At 41.9% G+C, this 20401-nt stretch overlaps 1 protein-coding gene across 18 annotated transcripts in view; it reads left to right on the top strand.

Moving 5' to 3' along the window:
- Positions 1-20401, top strand: part of Aak1 (AP2 associated kinase 1) — a 161111-nt gene that overhangs the window by 103048 nt on the left and 37662 nt on the right. For 7 of the 18 annotated variants that reach the window (XM_037203879.1, XM_037203878.1, XM_037203882.1 and 4 more), the window contains 7 exons: positions 2006-2160; positions 3053-3372; positions 9190-9456; positions 14013-14245; positions 15358-15515; positions 17185-17289; positions 20009-20104. In XM_037203879.1, coding sequence (XP_037059774.1) covers positions 2006-2160; positions 3053-3372; positions 9190-9456; positions 14013-14245; positions 15358-15515; positions 17185-17289; positions 20009-20104 — 1334 coding nt within the window. The remainder of the gene's footprint in view (positions 1-2005; positions 2161-3052; positions 3373-9189; positions 9457-14012; positions 14246-15357; positions 15516-17184; positions 17290-20008; positions 20105-20401) is intronic. The other 11 variants (XM_028853769.1, XM_028853834.2, XM_028853751.1 and 8 more) reach the window with 7 other exon arrangements.

The following is a 20401-nucleotide window of genomic DNA, read 5'->3' as shown; positions in this document are numbered from 1 at the left end:
AAAGTATATTCAGGAACTGGGGAGGTAGCTCATTTTTTTTTTTTATTGGAAATTCATACAATATATTCTGGCCACCGTGTCCCTCCCCCATTTCCCAGATCCTCTCCACCTTCCTACCCATCCAACTCCACACCTTCTTCCTCTCTCTCTCTTTAGAAAAAAAACCCTGGCAAATTAAAAAAAAAAAAAAGAGCCAGCAGTGGTGGCACATACCTTTAATCCCAGCACTCAGGAGGCAGAGGCAGGTGGATCTCTATGAATTGGAGGCCAGCCTGGTCTACAGAGTTCCAGGACAGCCAGAGCCATACAGAGAAAACCTATCTCAAAAAAAAAACAAAACAAAAAAAAAAAAAAAAAAAAAAAAAACACAAATAATGAAAAACAACAGCAACAAAAACCCAAAAACAAATAATTAAATAAATAAAATGAAAAATAATAATAATAGAAAAAAACTGAGACAGCACAAGAAACACATATATAAACAGATACATACACAAAAAAGGAAAAGCCACAAAAACATAAAATTGGAAACCATAATTAATATACAAGCAAAAGACCAGTAAGATTTTAAAATACACCAAACAAAACAATATGACACAAAAAAGTCTAGAAAAGCACCATTGGGTACATTTTGTGTTGGTTATCTTCTGGGCCTTGGGGCCTGCCCTTCAGTGTGGTTTCTCTACCCAGTGAGACTTTATTAAAGAAAACTAAGTTTTCCTTTGCATGTGGTTGCCAGTTGGAGACAGCTTCTTGGTTAGGTATGGGAGATCATGTCCATTTCCCTGTCTCAGTGCTGGAACTCCATCTGTCTTGAACCTGTGCAGACCCTGTGTATACTGCCATAGTCTTGTGAGTTCCTATGTCCCTCAGCCCTGTTTTGTCTGAAGACACATTTCCTTGGTGTCCTCCATCTCCTTTGGCTCTTATAATATTTTCCCTTTCTCTTCTGTCTGGCTCCCTGAGCCCTGAGGTGAGGGGTTTGATGAAGACATCCCTTTTAGGACTGAGTGTTCCAGTTTCTCATTCTCGTCAGTATCCAGTTGAGGGTCTCTATGTTAGTTCCCATCTACTGCAGCAAGAGGAAAGCTTCTCTAATGATGGCTGAACAAGACACTAATCTAGATAAAGTAGCAAATGTTGCCAGCAGTTGTTTCATGGCTGTGCTCCTTTAGCAGAACAGTAGTATTTGGTGTTCCCCTGCGCCCATGGTCTGTCTAGTCTCAGGTTTGGGGCATGGGTTCTGTCTTGTGGAGTGACCCTTAAATCCAACCGGATAGTGGTTGTTTATTCCCACAATGTTTGTACCACTGTTGTACCAGCGTATCATGCAGGCAGGTCACTGTTATAAATTGCAAGGTTTGTAACTGGGTTAGTAGTCACGAGCTCCCTTAGTTTGTGCTTGTCTTAACATATCCTTATTTGAGAATGGGGAGATGACCTAGTAGGTAAAGTACTTGGCAGAACCCATGTAAAAGTTGGATACAGTAGGGCATGTGTCTGTAATTCTAGCATGTACCAGGAGATGGGAGGCAGACATAGGAGAATTGCAGGAAGTTGACAGACCAGCTAGCCTGATGTAGTCAGTGCTGTATACGGGAGACTCTTGTGTCAAACTAGGTAGAAGGGGAGAACCAATACTCAAAGTTGTTGTCTTCTGACCTCCACATGTGCATCATGGCACATACACACCTCCCCTCATGTCCTTGAATCTCCATTGGTTTTTAAAGATTGCTTTGCTAAGTATGGTAATTTTGGTTGGGAGTTGTATTTTTTCGGGGTTTGAAATGTATCATTCTGTGTTTTCCTGGCTTTAAGGTTGCTAATGAGAGATCAGATGTTATTTTGATGTGCTTGCCTTTGTAGATGAGTTGGTATTTGGGAAAGTGTTGATTAAGCAAATCTAAATGGTTTGAAGGAATGTTGAAGGTAAAATATCATGTGTTCTGCCTATGCTCTCTGGTTCTCCCCCATTTTAATAGCAATGTTGTTTCTCCTTTTCTAGACTGACAGATCCGATTCCCACCACAGAGACTTCAATCGCACCCCGCCAGAGGCCTAAGGCTGGGCAGACTCAGCCAAACCCAGGAATCCTTCCCATTCAGCCAGCCCTGACTCCTCGTAAGAGAGCCACCGTTCAGCCCCTACCTCAGGCTGCAGGTCAGTAACTGTTTGCAGCTTGTTGCAGTGCTTCTTGACTATAGTGTTAGAAGGCACAGCCCAAAGACTAATGGGCTGATTGCCAGGGAATGGGTATGGCAAGTGGCTGCCACAGGAGGACCTCCTTTCTGGACTCAGGTTGACCGCCAAGACCTCTGAAGCCTGCTGTCTGCATTTATTTTCTTATTGGACCTTTAGGCCATCCACCCTTCCTATTTCTTTATTTTATATATTTCTCCTTTCTTTAAAGAAACAAAGCTTACTTCTTTTGGATAACTATATAAGAATAGCATTTCATTAATGCTTCACTTATTAATTTATCATCCTCTGTCATAGTATTCTGTTATATGAGAGGAATGAGCTTTGTTTCAAGCAGGGATTGATCCAGAATAACAAGTCATAGACCACAACTATCACATCCTTTACCAGGAACCACTTTTGATAGATTTGGTGGCCTTTTTTATATAGCCAGGCATTCAGATGTTAGTTGTGAAAGCTATTCATAAAATATCAAAGAATGCTTTTTGCTGTGGGTATGCAAGCTGGAACAAAGATCATGTTTAGTGGCAATAGCTGTGTGTGTATATAGAAGGGTGACTAAGGGTTCTGACTACAGGACTAGTTGGCTAAATGGGATGATGGATAAGGGAAACCCCTCTGAAGGAGGCAAGTGTTGAATCTTATAATTCTGTCTGGGTTTGAAATATTGGAAGCACATTGGTAAGAAATGGAAATCTATTCCAAATAGAACATCACAAATGGCAAAATGGTAAGGAGCAGGCAAAGTTTGGTATAGTCTGCCTGCTTCTACCATTTCTCAGGTGACAAATCAGAAAGCCATTTTTGTCTGGTAGAGTTTTGAACCCTTACATGGAGTTTATTTTCATTGCAGGACCCAGCAATCAGCCTGGCCTTCTAGCCAGTGTTCCCCAACCTAAAGCCCAACCTACATCCAATCAACCTCTTCAACAATCTCAGCCCAAGCAGCCACAAGCTCCACCCACCCCACAGCAGACACCTAACCAGACCCAAGGTCTGCCCTCCCAGGCCCAGGCCACTCCCCAGCACCAGCAACAGCTCCTCCTCAAGCAGCAACAGCCACAGCAGCAGCAGCCACAGCAACAGACAGCACCACAACAGCCAACAGGCACCTTTTACCAGCAGCAGCAGCAACAGCAGCAGCAACAGCAGCAGCAAGCTCAGACACAGCAGGTGAGGATGTCTATATGACCCTTGCTTTGCATAGTGGAATTGTTGCTATTGAAAGGCCTCCTAGGTACAGCATCTTTCTTGGAAAGTGCTAGAATAGCCCAGAGCCACTGGCCAGTGCACCATCACTTCTCACAGATGTAGAAACTGAAACATAAAGAAAGGTGCAGATTAATGACTCTCAGGCCTTTCAGTGTTGTCTTCAAGCTTTGGGGAGTTTACCCCAACTTAGCACCCTCAGTGAAGGAGCTACTTTCTAAGGTGATACAGTGGGGAAAATAACAGTGATGTCCTATCAGCACACAGTATCCAATAGTGTCAAGCTGTTTCAGATATTTAAGTTTTCTTGGTTAGATCAGGATCCAAACAAGGTCCATGTATCCTGTTTGGTTGGAATATATTATTTCCCATTATTTTTATGTATTTTTTTCATTACAGTATTTTTTTTAACTTTGAACACCTTTGTTTTATGATTGCTTTCTTTTTTAAAAATGTGTATCTGTGTATGTGTATGAGTGTATGCACATGTATATATTTGAATGCATACACTTGTGAACACTCAGAGGCAAGAGGGAGCAATGAACCCCAAAGTTAGAGTCACCGGCATTTGTGGGACACCTGGCTTGTTATATGGGTGCTGGAATCTGAACTCCAGCAAGTGTTCCTAACCTTTGAGCCAGCTCTCCAGCCACAGGAAGAGGTCTTTATGTCTTTTACATCCTCTTTTGTCTCTTTTGCCATGTATTTTTTGAAGAAACTGGATTATTTGATTATTTGAAGCTTTGAGTATTCCAAACTTGGCTTGTTTACCCTTTGGTGGCTTTTGATATATTCCACCATCTATTATGTAAACTGTTAATTTTTCAAAATATATTAGACATGTTTAATTTAGGATGTGTGTCTGTATAATGTGTTAGCTTGTGCACTATGGTGTGCATTTGAAGGTCAAAGGACAACTTTCAGGAGTTTGTTCTCTCTATCTACCATTGGGTTCCAGAGGTAGAGATCAGTTGGCAGACGTGGCTACAGTAAGTGTTTTGCTTTGTATGATTGTAAGTTCATGGATTTGCGTATGTCACCATTTTTAAACATGCTCAGATTGTCCAAGTCCTTTTAAATTGGCTTCTAGATCCTTTGAATGTGACTGCAGTGGTCAGTGATTTTTTTTCTTTTCTTTTCTTTTCTTTTTTTTTTTTTTTTGCCAGAGTATTGACTGTCCCAGGATTATTCTGCTCTTAACTTAGAGTCATCCATTTCTCTCAAGATCAGATTGTTTTTAATGGGAATGATAATTAGAAACCACAGTTGGCTTTAGAAATGACTACTTGCTATTGGGTCATTTGGTATTTGTTTCTAGAACTTTTTAGTAGATACTTAGAAATGTGTTTATTTTATTAGAAAACATACATTATGAGTTCAGATTTATACACCTAATTCAGACTCCTAATTATAAGATTTTTGTTTAACTTCTTGGCTTATGCGGTTTTTACCATCTGAAGATCTTTTTGTTGCTTATTGGTTGTGAGACGAAGTCTCACACCAAACTATTAGTGGTCATCCTGCCTCAGCTTTCTGAGTCCAAGGATTGCAAACATGCACCACCATGCCTGGCAACCTTATATATATAAGAATATAAAGCACATTATTTTCTGTGGAGTAGCTGCTAATTGGATACACAGACTATTGAATTCATCTTGATTTTGCTTTCCACATTTTTGGTCAGTTTGTGGCTGAAGTTTTCTCCAGTCCTACCCAGCCCCACAGACCCCATAGCTGCTTATAAAATAATCACTCAGAAGCTTGTATTAATTAAAACTGCTTGGCCATTAGTTCAGGCCTACCACTGACTAGCTCTTACATTTAAACTCAGCCCCTTTCTTTTAATCTATATGTTGCCATGTGCTCTGTGGCTTTACCTGTGTGCTATTACATGCTGTTCCCTGGATGGCGGGCTGGCATCTCCTGACCTTTCCCAGAATTCCTTTAATCTCCTCACCCTGCCTATACTTCCTGCCTGGCTACTGGCCAATCAGCATTTTATTAAACCAGTGTACAAAAGCATTATCCCACAGCATTTTCCCTTTTCTGTCTAATCAAAAAGGAAGGTTTTCAGTTTTAACATAGTAAAATTACATATAATAGAACAATTATCAAGCAAGAATAACAGTTACAATATCTAGTCTTTATATTTAGCGTATTCAAAGAAAATATTCTATTTATCCTATATTTGTGAGTCTAAGGTTTCATATCTAACTTATCTTTTATCATAACCAAGAAAAATTATAACTATAATAATCTGGTTTTCAACTATATCAAAGACCTCAGAAGGATACAATATTATCTAAGTAAACAGGAAAGGCATTGTAAGCAACTTCCAAAAATATAGAATGATAGAGACAGCTGTCTTCTTGGACAGTCAATCGAAGTTCCTCTGCAATGTTAGGGCATCCTTCTTCAGCATACATGCCTAGAGTCTCTCAGTTACTTCTTCCTGTGTCCTGTAGAATGTCTGGCAGTTTCTTCTGTGAAGCAGGAACCTGAAGGACCATCTTGTCTGGCAAAGTTCAGTGGTCACCTTCTTATGCGTCCTGCATGTCCAGTCAATACAACATTTTGACAAGCAGTCCAGGCAAGAACAGTTTCTTGCCCAAATGGCTATTTTTGCCAAGAAGAAGATAAACTCCATATGGAGTGTCTTTGACGCCCATCTTTCTCTTTGAAGTAAATCGGTGGTGCCAGGAACAGACATGTCTCATTGTCCAAAAAGTCTAAGTTTTTAAAACATTTTTAAATGCCATATTCTGTAGGTCTTTGAAGTGTTTGAAGATTACCTACCAAATTGAAATATATCTATGTATACCTAGAAAACTTAACTATAGTCATGTTAGACTATAGTTTTGATTATCATAGATGACTAATTATTAATCTGTATTTCTTAATTATCCATTACAATTTAAGTGAGTTGCATAAACGTAGTACCTTAAACAAGAGTAGAAATATACATACAGTATAACAAAATTAACTTTAAATTTGTATCAATAAACTAAAATCTATAGCAATTTTAAAACATTTTATACAGTTGTTGCTCTTTAAAAGTAGATTCAATAATCTACCCTTTCATCCTATCATATCTATATCCTATCCCCCTTTTTTTCTTTAGAAAGATATTTACTATGACCAATAACAATCTGTAACCAACAACCTAAACAAAGACAAACATCTATAATCCATTTTTTGGGAATGTGAGTGTAGTTTTCTCGGCTACTTTCTGCTGATAAAGGGCACTGTATTTTTATGGGGTTCCTGAGAAAATTAAGAATTATGGTCAAGTCCTGACTGGAGTAGTCTGTGAGGCTGCATTGTCTGAGCCAGTTGCCTTGAAACTGTTCTGGGTGTTGGATCATCTCGAGACCTCTCAGGAGGTCTTGGCTGATCAAACCTTATGTATCTTAATCTGGAACAAATCCATAGCCTCTTGTTTCCTGTGGAAATAAAACAGAACCTTCTTTCCAAAGCAACATATCCTTAGATCCAAATTTTGAAGTCAAGATACCTTTAAAATACACATATTGGTTTAACTAAGCAACCTTTACAATCAAATGTCTTTATGTAGTTAAAAATCCCAAAGGCAATATAATCCAGACTCTCTGTGTGAGTTCCATCTTTTTTAAAACTATTTCTTTGTATAACTGTCTATATTCATTCTTTTCTCTCTTCCAAGCCTACGTGCATTTTTACACACACTGTAAACCATTTAAAGTCTTGTTCCATCTGAATATGCCTTATTGTGAATCTATTGCTTTAAACTGCAGCATTGCTAGGTATGAAATGGCAGCTTTGGCTGCTGGCTCTGCCCACCTCAGCTTCCCAACATGGTGGAACTACATTTACTGCCAACTCTGGGAACCAGGCTGTCTGCTGACTCTGGGAGGCAGTGGGTCTATGCTTCCATTCAGCAGTGTGTAGCCCAAAAACCTCCCCTCCCCTCCCCTCCCCCTCCCCTCCCCTCCCTCCCCTCCCCTCCCCTCCCCTCCCCTCCCCTCTCCTCTCCTCCTCTTTCTTTTTCTTTTTCTTGTCTGTATTAGCAAAGGCTAAATCCACGATGTAGTGTAATGTGTGGCTTGGAGACACCTCATTGCTGCCATGCTGCCAGTCAAGCCCTCATCAAGCCCGCAGGCTGCAGCTGGTCTGAGAGAGACAGCTAGGAAGCTGTTCTTGGCTCCATTTTAGAACCCTTTTTTAAAGCTTTCTCAGGTTTTAGGTGTAAACTCTCACCCCACATCTTGGTACCATTTGTAACTGAAGGTGTTTGATAATTGTTTTGTTATATATAATTTTACTAGGTTAAACTTAAAACCTTCCTTTTGTTTAGAAAGAAAAGGGGAAGTGATGGGGAATGTCTTTTTTTGTATGCTGTGAAAATGTTACTCTGATTGGTTGATAAATAAAGCTGTTTGGCCAATGGTGAGGCAGAATAGAGTTAGGTGGGACATTCTAACTAGAGAGGAGAGAATTGAAAGGCAGAACAGGAGACGCTGCAAGCTGCCACCAGGAGAAGCAAGATGTAAAGATACCCGTAAGCCACAAGCTACATGGCAAGTATAGATTTATAGAAATGGGTTAATTTAAGATGTAAGATCTAGCTAGCGAGAAGCCTGAGCCAATAGGCCACACAGTTCATAATTAATATAAGCCTCTGTGTGTTTATTTGGTTCTGTGGACCAAGTAGGACACAGAAAAACTTCCAGCTACATCAGTTTTGTTTTATGCACGTGTAATAATAAGTAAGTAGTTTTAAAGTTAGATCTACAAAATTCTGTCCTCTCATTCTTGCAAATATATACTCCTTATTGCTATCTTCTTCTTTAGAGTGTCCCCTTACTACCCTTAAGGACAGACCACAGCCCTTTGATTCCCCGGTGGGTGGGTCTTGGTTATTGCTGTAAACAGGCAGTTATATTCTTACATGTTGTTTTTGCTGACATTTTACACTAGTAGACACATGGTATCCAGGGACTATCCCAATTAACTCAGTAACGTTTTTGAGGATTTTCCAAGACTTTACTTTTGTATTAGCAGACTCTTATTTTGAGCTTTGTTAGTGTACCTAGCATTTGAAGTTTGAAGCAGCGCAAATTAGAGAGACATGAAAGAGATGCCAGGAAGATGGGTGTGGGGTGCATTTTTAGCCCCAGCTACTTGGGAAGCTTAGTTAGCAGGGTGGCTGGAACCCACACATTTTTGGAACAAGCTTTGTCAGTGTAGTGAGACTCCACATAAAGCACATAGAAGAGGAGGATCATTAGTGATAGGATATTTGAGATTGCAGAATTTCATAAAGGGAGCTCTGTTGGGAATAACTTTGGCAAGGTTTGGATAGGTGTTAGTCACTGCTTAACATTTCAGTTGCTCTTTCAGCAATATCACTGAAGCATTCTGTTCATGCAGGGATGAATTTGGTTCTTGGCTGCTTCAAAATTCTTTATAAGAAGGATTTCTTCTGCACTGGAGATCCCTCACTTGCTTCTGTTCACTCCAGGCCTCAGAGTCACTTGAGTTAAATCTTGGAGCTTCTGTGTGATTGTACCTGGGAAGCAGCCTGGTGCAATGGGTAGGGTCTGGCAGTGCAGATGCTGCTGGTGTGATTCTAATGCCCTGAGTCCTGTCCTGAACTACTTGGCCCAGCTACCAAGCTTTTGCTGGGCCCTCCCTTTGGCTTCAACATTGTCTTTATAGTTATTGAGACTTTAGTCTTTTGTGAATGTGGCTCTGTGATAGACTTGTATTCATCTCCTCATTTCCTGCCACTCTCCTGTACAGTTTCAGGCAGCACATCCAGCAGCCCAGCAACCAGTCACTGCTCCATTCCCTGTGGTATCCCAGGGAGGCTCTCAGCAACAGCTGATACAGAACTTCTACCAGCAGCAGCAGCAGCAGCAGCAGCAGCAGCAGCAGCAGCAGCTGACTCAGCAGACTGCCCTGCAGCAGAAGACTGCTGTGGTAGTACCACAGCCTCAGGCACAGCCGGCCACAGCCCCACAGCCAGCCGCTGCCCAGGAGCCTGCGGTAGGCTGGGGAAGGGAAGAGGTAGCTACAGCTCTAGGGGGCGCTGAGTTAGGGTAAGGATGCTCTCCTACCCTAGTTGTTAAAATACTTCATTTTTTCTTGACAGATCCAAGTGTAAGGTGTTCTGTAGAAAGTAGAGATTGAAAGAATATTTCTAGACTATTTATAAAGAACCTTCTTATTTTTCATACTGAAGTTATGCTGGTGGAAAAAGTGGTTCTTTGTCTTGGTCAGTGCTACTGCTGAATAGCCAGAGACTTGGGAGCCGAGCTGGTCCCTGTTCCTTTTTCAGGGCCACTTTGGTTTGTTGTATCCATGCCTGTTTCAGCAGGTTCAGGTAGTGTCTTAGTCAGTGTTCTATTGTTGTGAAGAGATGCTGTGACCACGTCAATTCTTATAAAAGAAAGCATTTAATTGGGGCTTGCTTGCGGTTTCAGAGGCTTAGTCCATTCTCACCATGGTGGACAGCATGGTTGCATGCAGGCAGACATGGTACTGGAAAAATAGCTGGGAGTTCTACATCTGTATCTGCAGGCATCAAGAAGAGACAACCACTGAGCCTAGCTTAGGCTTTTGAAACCTCAAAGCCCACCCACAACAGCACACTTCCTCCAACAAGGCTATACCTACTCTAACAAGTTCATACCTCCTAATTCCTCTCAACTAGTGCCACTCCCTAATGACCAGGCGCTCAAATATATGAAACCATTGGGGGCCATTCTTATTGAAACCACCACAGGTGGCCCCACCTTTACCCTAAATTCTGATACCATTTTGTTTGTTCTTTATCTTAAGTGACCTGCGAAGTACATTGTTTGAGTTTGCCATGCAGTGATATTCAAAGGCTGCTTGCCTGGGGCCATTTACCTCGACATAAGCCCTATTCTTCAGAGCATCCTGAAACTGGAACCATTTGGTCAGTTTAGAGATTGAGTCTGCTTTTAGATACTGACTGGATGTGGCAGTGGACCACTACTCTGACTGGCCTCTAGTTTCAGCAAACCTCAGACACTCTTGCCTGTTTTTTTGTAAGTAATCTGTTGTTTTTGTTAGGGTTTCCATTGCTGTGAAGAGACACTATGACCACAGCAACTCTTATAAAGGAAACATTTATTTGGGGTGGCTTGTTTATAGTTGCAGAGGTTCAGTCCATTATCATGGCAGGGAGCATTACAGTGTGTAGGCAGAAGGCAGCAGGAAGTCGACTGTCAGTTACACTGAGGAAGCTTGAGCAAAAGGAACCTCAAAGCCCAGCCCCACAGTGACACATTTCCTCCAACAAGGCCACACCTCCTAATAGTGCCACTCCCTTTTGTAGGTGGAGTTTTTGTGTCCTACAGCATCTCTCAAATAATCATTCAGAGGCTTAATACTAATTACAAATGTTTGGCCAGTAGCTCAGATTATTACTACCTAGCTCTTACATTTTAAGTTAACCCACCACCCGGCTGAAGATACTTCTTAAGAGGGTCTTCTCTGTTTTCCCAGAAAAAGTATCTGCTGTCTTGGGAGTGGACCCTCAGCCTTCTCATGTGTCCTGAATGAGCCAGCTCTGAGCTCTGTGCCCTGGGTGCTGGGTATAGGGACACAAGATGGAAGCCCCATGAAGCCTGTACATGCATATGAAAAATACCCACAAGGGAGTGTTGACAACAGTTGGCTGCTCCTGCAGATGACTCACCTTCAGCTCCCAGCACCCCTGTTGGGCAACTCACAGCTATATGAAACTGAAGCTCCAAAAGTATCCCAATTTCTCAGGCACCTGAACTCACACACACACCTAAAGTACTTTTAAAAAAAGAAGACTCTGACAAAATAGACATCAGACCCCACCCTTTTACTTTCTATGGTGTACCCCTCCCTCCTGCTCCTTTTAAAAGTTTTTAATTTAATATATTTATTTTGAGACTGGGTCTCACTGTGTAGTCTAGGCTGGCTTGGAACTTGCTGTATAGATCAGTTTGGCCCTGAATTCACAGAAATCTACCTGTCTCCACCTCCCAAGCACAGGCTAAAGGTATACTTCACTCACCATGTTTCTCGACTCTTCTGCCCCTTCCTAATCCTGTGTTTGGAAGAGGAGACATTGTGATGCAGAAGATCCCAACCATAGTCAGGTTCTATGGCCAAGAGGATTAAAGATCCTCTCTCTCTCTGAAGTCAAGGTTCTGGGATTTGTTCTGTAAGGTTTGTTTCTACTTGTTTTGATTTCCATTGTCCATAAAAACCTGCCCTGTGGAGTTGCTATCAGAGCAGCTGGTGGATGGAGATACTATATATTATGGATTGAATGTTCCTTGTCCAAAATGCTTAGGACCAAAAAGTACCTGAGAGTTTGGCATACTTGTAACCATAAGGAGATATCTTGGAGGTGAAATCCAAATCAACACACAGAATTAAATTATTTTATAGGCACTTGTACAGTGAAATAATTGTATATGGTATTGTGCCTTTTGGCTGCGACCTGCTACATGAAGTCAGATATAGAACTTTCCATATGTGGCATAATGTCAGTACTCGAAAGTGTCAGTTTTTGGAGCCTTAAGGATTTCAGGTTTTCAGATTAGAGATGATCAACTCTTGCTGTCTGGGGATGTGGCTCAGTGCTCCATTGCTCACATGTTAGAGGAGGAATCCTCTCCCTGGAGCATCTGTTATGTGTGCTGCATTTGAAGCATAGGTAAGAAAAGAGACAGTGTTCTTGCAATAATGTGGATGCTTCTTCACAGAGTCCATTGTAACTGTGAAATACCCTTTCTGGTGAGATAAGCCAGTCCACAACTGACCCCTGTGGATACTGGTGTTCAGAAGGCCTTTCTGATGGAGCTCTGGGCCCCCAAAGGAAGATGCATCATCAGTGCTCTGACCTTTACAGAGCTCTCTGCTCCGTGGTGGGCTGTCACCCTTCCTGGCTTAGTTTGGTTGACAGTAGAACTGTATAGTTGTATTGTCATTCATCTTGTTGATGGGGTGGTTGGCATACAGACACAGGCAGATAGTGTGCCTCAAAAAACATCCCAACTCCTAAGGACAGCATGAGGACACTCTCCCCTGCTGTAAGCCTCCTAAGCCATTGAGATTTATGTCATGGTTTTGTAAATTCTTGATGTCTGTCTTCAGAGACACAACAGGCACTGAGCTTCAGTGTGGAGAGGCAGCTCTCACTTGAGTGGAGGGACTGGAGGGAAGGCATAGTTAAGTCCCTGAGGCACTCAGTATCCAGGCTTTTTATTTCCAGATTGGCAGAACTAAGGAGAGGGCTTAGGTGGCTTTCTGAATGCCTTTAAAATTAATTTGCTTGATACAGGTAGTTTGTGCTAAGGACCACTTACATGGCCACACAGCTACATTCCTACTTGTTTATTGTTCTGTGGACCTCTTCTCAAGAGTCCTTCTATTAGTCCAGTTAGCATTAAAGTTTTTCTTCTGTCTCACTGTATTTTCCACTGATCTTCAGTGCCATTTCTCAAGGAAAATTGGAGCAAGTAAATCCTACTAAACCAGCGTTGCACTTTTGCTATGGGGTTGAAACAGAAAAATTAGGTTGTTGATGTAACCAACCGTCTTATTAAATAAGAAACACAGAAACAATGTAAAAGAGAAAGCCAAGAGGTCAGAGCTCAGAGCTAAAATCTCACCCTTCCTCCTCTGTGTCCCAGCTTCTCGAAAAGAGAGCTATTTCCTTGTGTGTCCATAGGTTCAAAGTCATTCTGCCTACTCATTGGTTGTAAACCCAAACACGTGACTGCCTCGTCACTGTCTGTATGTACAACCCTCTAGGTCTTAAAGGCGTATGTCTCCAATGCTGGCTGTATCCCTGAACACACAGAGATCTATGGGATTAAAGGCGTGTGCCACCACCGCCATGCTCTTTCTATGGCTCTAATAGCTCTGACCCCCAGGCAACTTTATTTATTAACATACAATCAAAATCACATTTCAGTACAATTAGAATACCACCACATTAGGTTCTTGTGGATCCATCCCATCAGTGAAAAGAAGGCCCTTAATAACATAAAACAAGAGCTCCCATGTTTCAGTCACCCTGGGATTGTCTGATTCATTCTCCTTAGGGTAAGAGGGAGTGCACTACTCTCAGCAGAAGCCGTCATGCTCCAGAGCATCTTGGCTGGAGTGTATCTTCTCTTCTAGCTGTAATAGAAGGTAGAATCTATAGCCTGCCCCATGGAAGCATTCCTGATGAGGTGTTGTTTGTCCTCAGAAGTAAAAGGGGGTCCTTTAAGATACCTTCTAGGTCTTTAGGGTTGGGAATAGCTTCTGTAGTCTTAGGCTGGTAGTTCTATTACATCTGGTTGACTTGTATATTGAAGCTAATGGAAACTGAATGTGTATAAGAACCAGGCAGTTCCTTGGTGATGTCAATCTCCGATGCAGCTCAGATGGTTGGTGCCTTGATTTTCTTTCTGATGCTGTTGATAACCTTGGCCATTCAAATCTTTTATGAGCAAATGAGGTGTTAAATAGTTGGTTATTGATTTGTTTTTGTTTTCCATTTTCTCCTCCTCTTTTTCTTTTTTGTTTGTTCATAATGAAGCTTTGCATTTCTCTCTCCCTAGCAGATTCAAGCTCCACCAAGACAACAGCCAAAGGTTCAGACAACTCCACCTCCAACCATCCAGGGTCAGAAAGTTGGATCTCTCACTCCTCCATCATCCCCCAAAACCCAACGTGCTGGGCACAGGCGGATTCTCAGTGATGTAACCCACAGTGCAGTCTTTGGGGTTCCTGCCAGCAAATCAACCCAGCTGCTCCAGGCAGCTGCAGCTGAGGCCAGTCTCAATAAATCTAAGTATGTTTGTTCTTCCCAGGTGGGCAAGGGCTGCTCTGGGTTACTATTGTATGATTCTTTGCATAAGCTTGTGGAGGTATGGTAGTATACTTGTGCCAGTGCATGTCTGTATTTAGTAACATTATGGACTTGCCCACCATGTGTGCACTGTACAGTTCTGTCTTTTCAGTTTCCTTTCTCCCATCTGTTCTCTGCTCTGTAGAGTGTTTTCTAAACCCTTTGACCAAGTCTTCCTGTACTGACAGTTCCTCATTGGACCCCCAATATTTGGAGGGTAGCTACCTTAGCAAGTACTGTCTACACAGGTGACTTGACTCATCTTTGGAGCTGCTGCTCCCCTCTCCCATAGAGGATATGCTTTGACTCTTTAGCTCCATGTCAGGCTTTATTCTTTCCTCTCATGTAGTATTTTGTCTGGGGACTTTTTTTTTTAAAGTGTCCATCACATGTTTTATCATGAATTATTAGTGTATCTGGCCAACCTGGCTTGTGAGTTCCAAAGTCAGAGACTTAGGTAAGTTTCACAAACCTGGTAGGCTTGCTAGTTCTGTGCTTTGCATAAAGTCGGTCTTGGTGACCATTGTTAAGTCAGTGTAATTGTAGACTCTTAGCTTCCTTGAAACCCTGTACTCTAAAGTTAAACATAGTTAAGTCAAGAGAGACTCAAGGAAAAGTAGGTGATCTAGGCGTACAAAGGTGGTGGTAACTATTTCTCTGTGTGATAGAGTGAATCTACCACTGAACAACATTCTGAACATGTGATGAGAACTTAGTACTGGACACACCAAATCCAGAAGGGTCAGAGGCAGCTAAGATAGGCCTGAGAGTCAGTCCTGATATATGGGCCTCAGAATAGGTTGCTGTGGATCCTAACCTGAAGGGCCTTGCTGGAGACAGGCAAGCTGCAGGATTTCATGAGAGCTTAAGTGAAGGAGACAGCATTTATAAAGACAAAACTTTTCAGTGTCTATGGGAAGTCCTCTATGGAAACACTGTGGAAAATGATGGTTTGATTGAGAAAATAATTGGTACCATAATGAAGAGAAAATTGTTTGGGCCCTTCTGTGTTTTTATATTTGCTTTTCCTTCACCCTTGGGGGAAACTTTCCTAGGTCTGCAACCACCACTCCCTCAGGCTCTCCACGGACCTCGCAGCAGAATGTCTCCAGTGCTTCCGAAGGTTCAACATGGAATCCTTTTGATGATGACAACTTCTCCAAACTCACAGCTGAAGAGCTGCTCAACAAAGACTTTGCCAAGCTCGGGGAAGGTGAGCAGGCTGAGTCTTCTCTGTCTTTCTTGGTTATAAGTCGGCTGAGAATAAACTTGAGTGTGTCGGTATCTTAGCTGTAGAGGGACATTCTTGGGAAAGGTCAGCATGGACCTGTCTTGAAAGAAGAATTGGTTTGGGGGTTTGCATACTGATTTTCATTTTCATTTTTGCCAGAGCACTAATTTTTTCTTTCAAAAGTGCTGACCAACTGTGAGAGGCAGCAGGGACTGTGTGAGTGTAGAGGAGAAACCTTGAAAAGATTTAGTGGTCTAAACTGGGACAGTTACATCAAGCTGAATGATTGCTTGGAGAAGTGTAAATGTCCCATTCATCCTCAGTGGCCTTGCCCTGTAATGAGTAGCTGAGGGCATGCCTCACAAGATGCTGGGTCCTGGTCACAGTCTGTGTGTTGTTGACTGACCATAGAAAGGAGATGCTTTAAATGCAAGACATAGTTCTATCCAAAATAGCCATACCACACAGACCCAGACAGACATATACATACCACACAGATACCTGGGAAATCTCTCCAATGTTGAGTTGGAGAAAAACACCCTTCGTGTACTCAGCACAGAGCAAAAGAATGAGCAGAGCCGGTGAATGATAGGACCTGATTCACTTTTCAGCAGGGTTTTAAAAACATACTTTCTACCATTTTATTTTGATTTCATTTTGAGACAGTATCTCACTATGTAGCCTGGCTGGTCTGGAACTCCCTGTGTAGACCAGGCTGGCCTTAAATTCACAAAGATCCACTTGCTCCTCTGCCTTCTGAGTGCTGGCATTAAAGTTGTGGACCACCATGCCTGGCTAGTTCAGCCTTTTAAATAGAAGACAGGGAGTAGGATTTGACTTTCTTTGACAAGTCCTTTTCATTGTTATCTCTGCCACTTCTTATTCTGTGCTGTAAATAGACATTTCTTCGTGCATTATTGAAAATTAGTATGTTTGTGTCTAATTAATGAGCCATTGGGTTCTTTTTTTAAGATTTATTTTATCTTTAAATTATCTGTATGTGTGTCCATATGTGGCTATATGCATGTGAGTGCAGGCCCACAGAAGCCAGATACATCAGATCTCCCAGGAGCCTGAATTACAGGCAGTTGTGAGCTGCCTGATAGAGGTGCTGGGAATTGAACTTTGGTACTCCATAAGCACAAGAGTATGCACTCTGAAATGATGAACCATCTCATCTCTCCAGCCCTGCCCCAGAGGGTTTTTTGTTTGATTTTGATTTTTTTAAAGATTTATTTATTTATTATGTATACAGCCAGAAGAGGGCACCAGATCTCATTACAGATGGTTGTGAGCCACTATGTAGTTGCTGGGAATTGAACCCAGGACCTCTGGAAGAGCAGTCAGTGCTCTTAACCTCTGAGCCATCTCTCCACCCCCAGATTTTGATTTTTTAATTTTGGGTCTGTATTGCTGTTGTCTCACTGTCTTAATAGCATCTCCCCACTTCCTCCCCTGCACTCCCTCTTAGTTCTCAAACTGCTTCCAGCTGGAGCATGGTCTTTGAACATCAGCACAGACAAGGACTTTTTGGTGGTAAAGATGTTGCCATAACTGTGGAGTCCAATTGGATAGTGTTCTTCACTTCACTGTGTGTCTGTGCACCCCAGGATTCTGCAAGGATGAACCAAGTGGTATTTTGTCCCTCTAGGAAAGCTTCCTGAGAAGCTGGGTGGCTCGGCAGAGAGTTTGATCCCAGGCTTCCAGTCAACACAAGGAGATGCTTTTGCCACTTCCTCCTTTTCTGCTGGAACTGGTGAGTGTGACACATGCCTGAGGCTCACTGTTGTTACCTTCAGGTTTCCTCTTCATAGATAGCTCTAGCACATAAAGAACCCAGTTTTCGATAGTAACTCATTCCTTTCCTTCATTCAGTAGTTGTCCAGTCAAAAACATTTAAGGACCATCTAAAACCACTTTGAACTCAAGTGGTGGAGTGACCTGGAAAATATACAGGAGTTACTCTCCCTAGTTCAGGATGTGTCTTATGCAGATATTTCTAATTTAAGGATCAGTGCTCTGGCAAGGTTTTGTCATTGCTTAGGGTCTTTGGGATGATTTGAAGGATTCTAAGAATTAAAAACTGTCTTATACTTGATATTCTACTAATATGTGCATGTGCATTTTTAAAAATCAAATCCATGACTTGTTTTTCCCATGATTAGTAAAAATTATCCATACTTATTATATAAAAGTTATAGATTTGTATAGAAATAATCCAAATCATCCATGCTCTCATCACCTAGACATAGCATAGTGACTTCATCTTGATGTATCCTTAGCCACTGTTCTTATTGCTATGAAGAGACACCATGACCAAGACAACTCATTAAAAAAAGGCATTTAATTGGAGGCTTGCTTACAGTAGGGTTAGTCTATGATCATCATGGTGGGAAGCAGACAGGCATGGTGCTGAAGCAGTAGCTGAATGCTTTACATCATGATCTACAAGCAGCGGACAGAGAAACACTGGTCCTGATATGGACTTTTGAAACTTCAAAGTCCACCACTAGTGACACATCTTCTTCAAAAAGGCCACACCTTCTAGTCCTTCCCAAACAGTTCCACTAACTGGAGACTAAGCATTCAAATATATGTGCCTCTAGGGGCCGGTTCTCATTCAATCCACCACAATGTGCAGTCTGCATTTAAGTTTTTTAGGGTCAAAGACATCTTTGTGAATCTAATGAAATTTATAGATTTTCCTCACCAAAATGCATGTGATAATAATAATTTTGTACAATTTTAGGTTTTGTTTTAAGATTGTGACTCTGTTATGTCCATCTGTATATTTTAAAATTTGTTTGTTTCTTCACTTAATAAGACTGGCATGGGCTAGTGAGGTGGCTCAGTGGATAAAGGCACTTGTCTCCAAGCCTGACCACCTGAGTTTGAGCCTCAAAACCCACATGGTGGTAGGTGCTTCCTAAGCCCCTGTACCCTTGATACACTTTCTGTACTGGGTGGTTTTGTGTCAACTTGACACAAGCTGTAAAGTCATCAGAGGAAGGAACCTCAGCTCAGGAAATGCCTCTTTGAGATCCAGCTGTAAGGCATTTTCTCATTTAGTGACCAGTGGGGGAGGGCCTTTCCACCTCAATTATACAATGAAGATATTCCTTCACAGACATTCTCTGATGCCCATCTCCCAGGTGATTTTAGATTATGGCAAGTTGACAGTTAACTGTAAACTTCGTGGAGCTTTGGAGGACATCTCAAATCTAAACTTTAGCAGGGTGCAAGGGAAAACCAAATAGTTCAAGTCCTAGTATTGTATAGCATGGGTGATGCTGTGCTGCTGTTACAGAAGTGTGCTTGTTGCAGAAGCTGGGGCAGAGCTCATGCTCTGCCTGCAGCAACTTCCTGTGAGTCTGTACAGTTTTCTTTGTTGTTGTTGGGTTTTTCCTTCCTTCCTTCCTTCCTTCCTTCCTTCCTTCCTTCCTTCCTTCCTTCCTTCCTTCCTTCCTTCCTTCCTTCCTTCCTTCCTTCCTTCATCCTCCCTCCCTCCCTCCCCTCCCCTCCCCTCCCCTCCCCTCCCCTCCCTCCCCTCCTCTCCCCTCTTTTCTTTCAACAAAGTCTCACTATGTACATAGACCAGGCTGGCCTCAAACTTGTGATCTTTTTGCCTCAGTTTCTAGAACACTTCGAGTACAATGTACATCACCATACCTGGCTTTCAAATTATAAAAATAAAAATGGGATTTTAATTAACAACCAAACTGATTACTGAAGTGAAATGTAAAGAATGCTAAAGTAGAAACCAAGAGACCCAGGTTCTGACACTTGCTTTGTAGGCAGACCACTAGATTGTCTCTCAGTTTGGGTCTTTGTTTTCTTTGCCAAAAGAGAAAAAGAAAAAGAAAATAGTAGTAGAAATTTCCAGGGCTTTAAAGGTTTTAAGCCCTGATATGCTATAAGATACTTAGGTTTCTGGAACTCTATAGTTTACTGAATACAACATGATTAGCAATAGCATCAGGTAGGAGTCAGAGGCTGGGGCTTATCCATCCCATAGTGTTGCACAGCACCTGTTACACATTGTAGTGGTGCAGTAAGACTCACAGGAAGTACGTGGAGGGCATGCAGGGTGTTGAGGAGGTATACAGGAAGATAAACACATATTGACATTATGTGCCAAAGTGTGTGTGTAGACAGTAATTTCTACAGACTGAATCACTGAGCAGAGATTCGTAGGGTGGCAAACACTTAAGAAAAAAGGCAAGTTCAAACACATGTCTGTCCTGCTCTGGCTCCACTGCATCTCATGGCGTATTACAGGACCCCTTGCTGTGTCTTCTAGGTGTTTTGCTATTAGCTGAGTTATTTCCATTCACCCCCTCCTTTCTGTCTAAATTTGAATTTTCTCTGCTATTTGAGCTCTTGTATGAATAGATGGTAAATGCATCAATGTTTACTTGATATTTTCTGCTTTTCTCATTTTTCTCTCCCTATCTTTCCTCTCCAACTAACTCCAGCTGAAAAAAGGAAGGGTGGGCAGGCTGTGGACTCTGGCATCCCACTTCTAAGTGTATCTGATCCTTTTATTCCTCTTCAAGTACCTGATGCTCCAGGTAGGTACAGAGGACTCATTTTAGGGTTAGCAGCTTGAGTCTTATATCCCAGGACTTCCAGGACCTCTGGAGAGTTCTGCTTTAAGTGCTTGATGACAAGGACCTGAATTCCAAGTTCTAATAATTGGATGCTGTTAAGTTTCTTAGTAAGATAGACAAATTTATTTTGGAGGGTACTAACTCTTACAAAGATAATCATCATCACTTCAGGTTTATACCACTTGTGCTGTGAATCATATCAGTGTTCTTTTTTTCACCCTGTTTAATAAAATTGTTGTTAGTATATTTTGGGGGGAG

Source organism: Peromyscus leucopus, chromosome 3 (genome assembly GCF_004664715.2).
Source record: "Peromyscus leucopus breed LL Stock chromosome 3, UCI_PerLeu_2.1, whole genome shotgun sequence".
NCBI lineage: Eukaryota > Metazoa > Chordata > Mammalia > Rodentia > Cricetidae > Peromyscus > Peromyscus leucopus.
The sequence above is the reverse complement of the archived record's forward strand: the minus strand, read 5'-3'. Positions and strand labels throughout refer to the sequence as shown.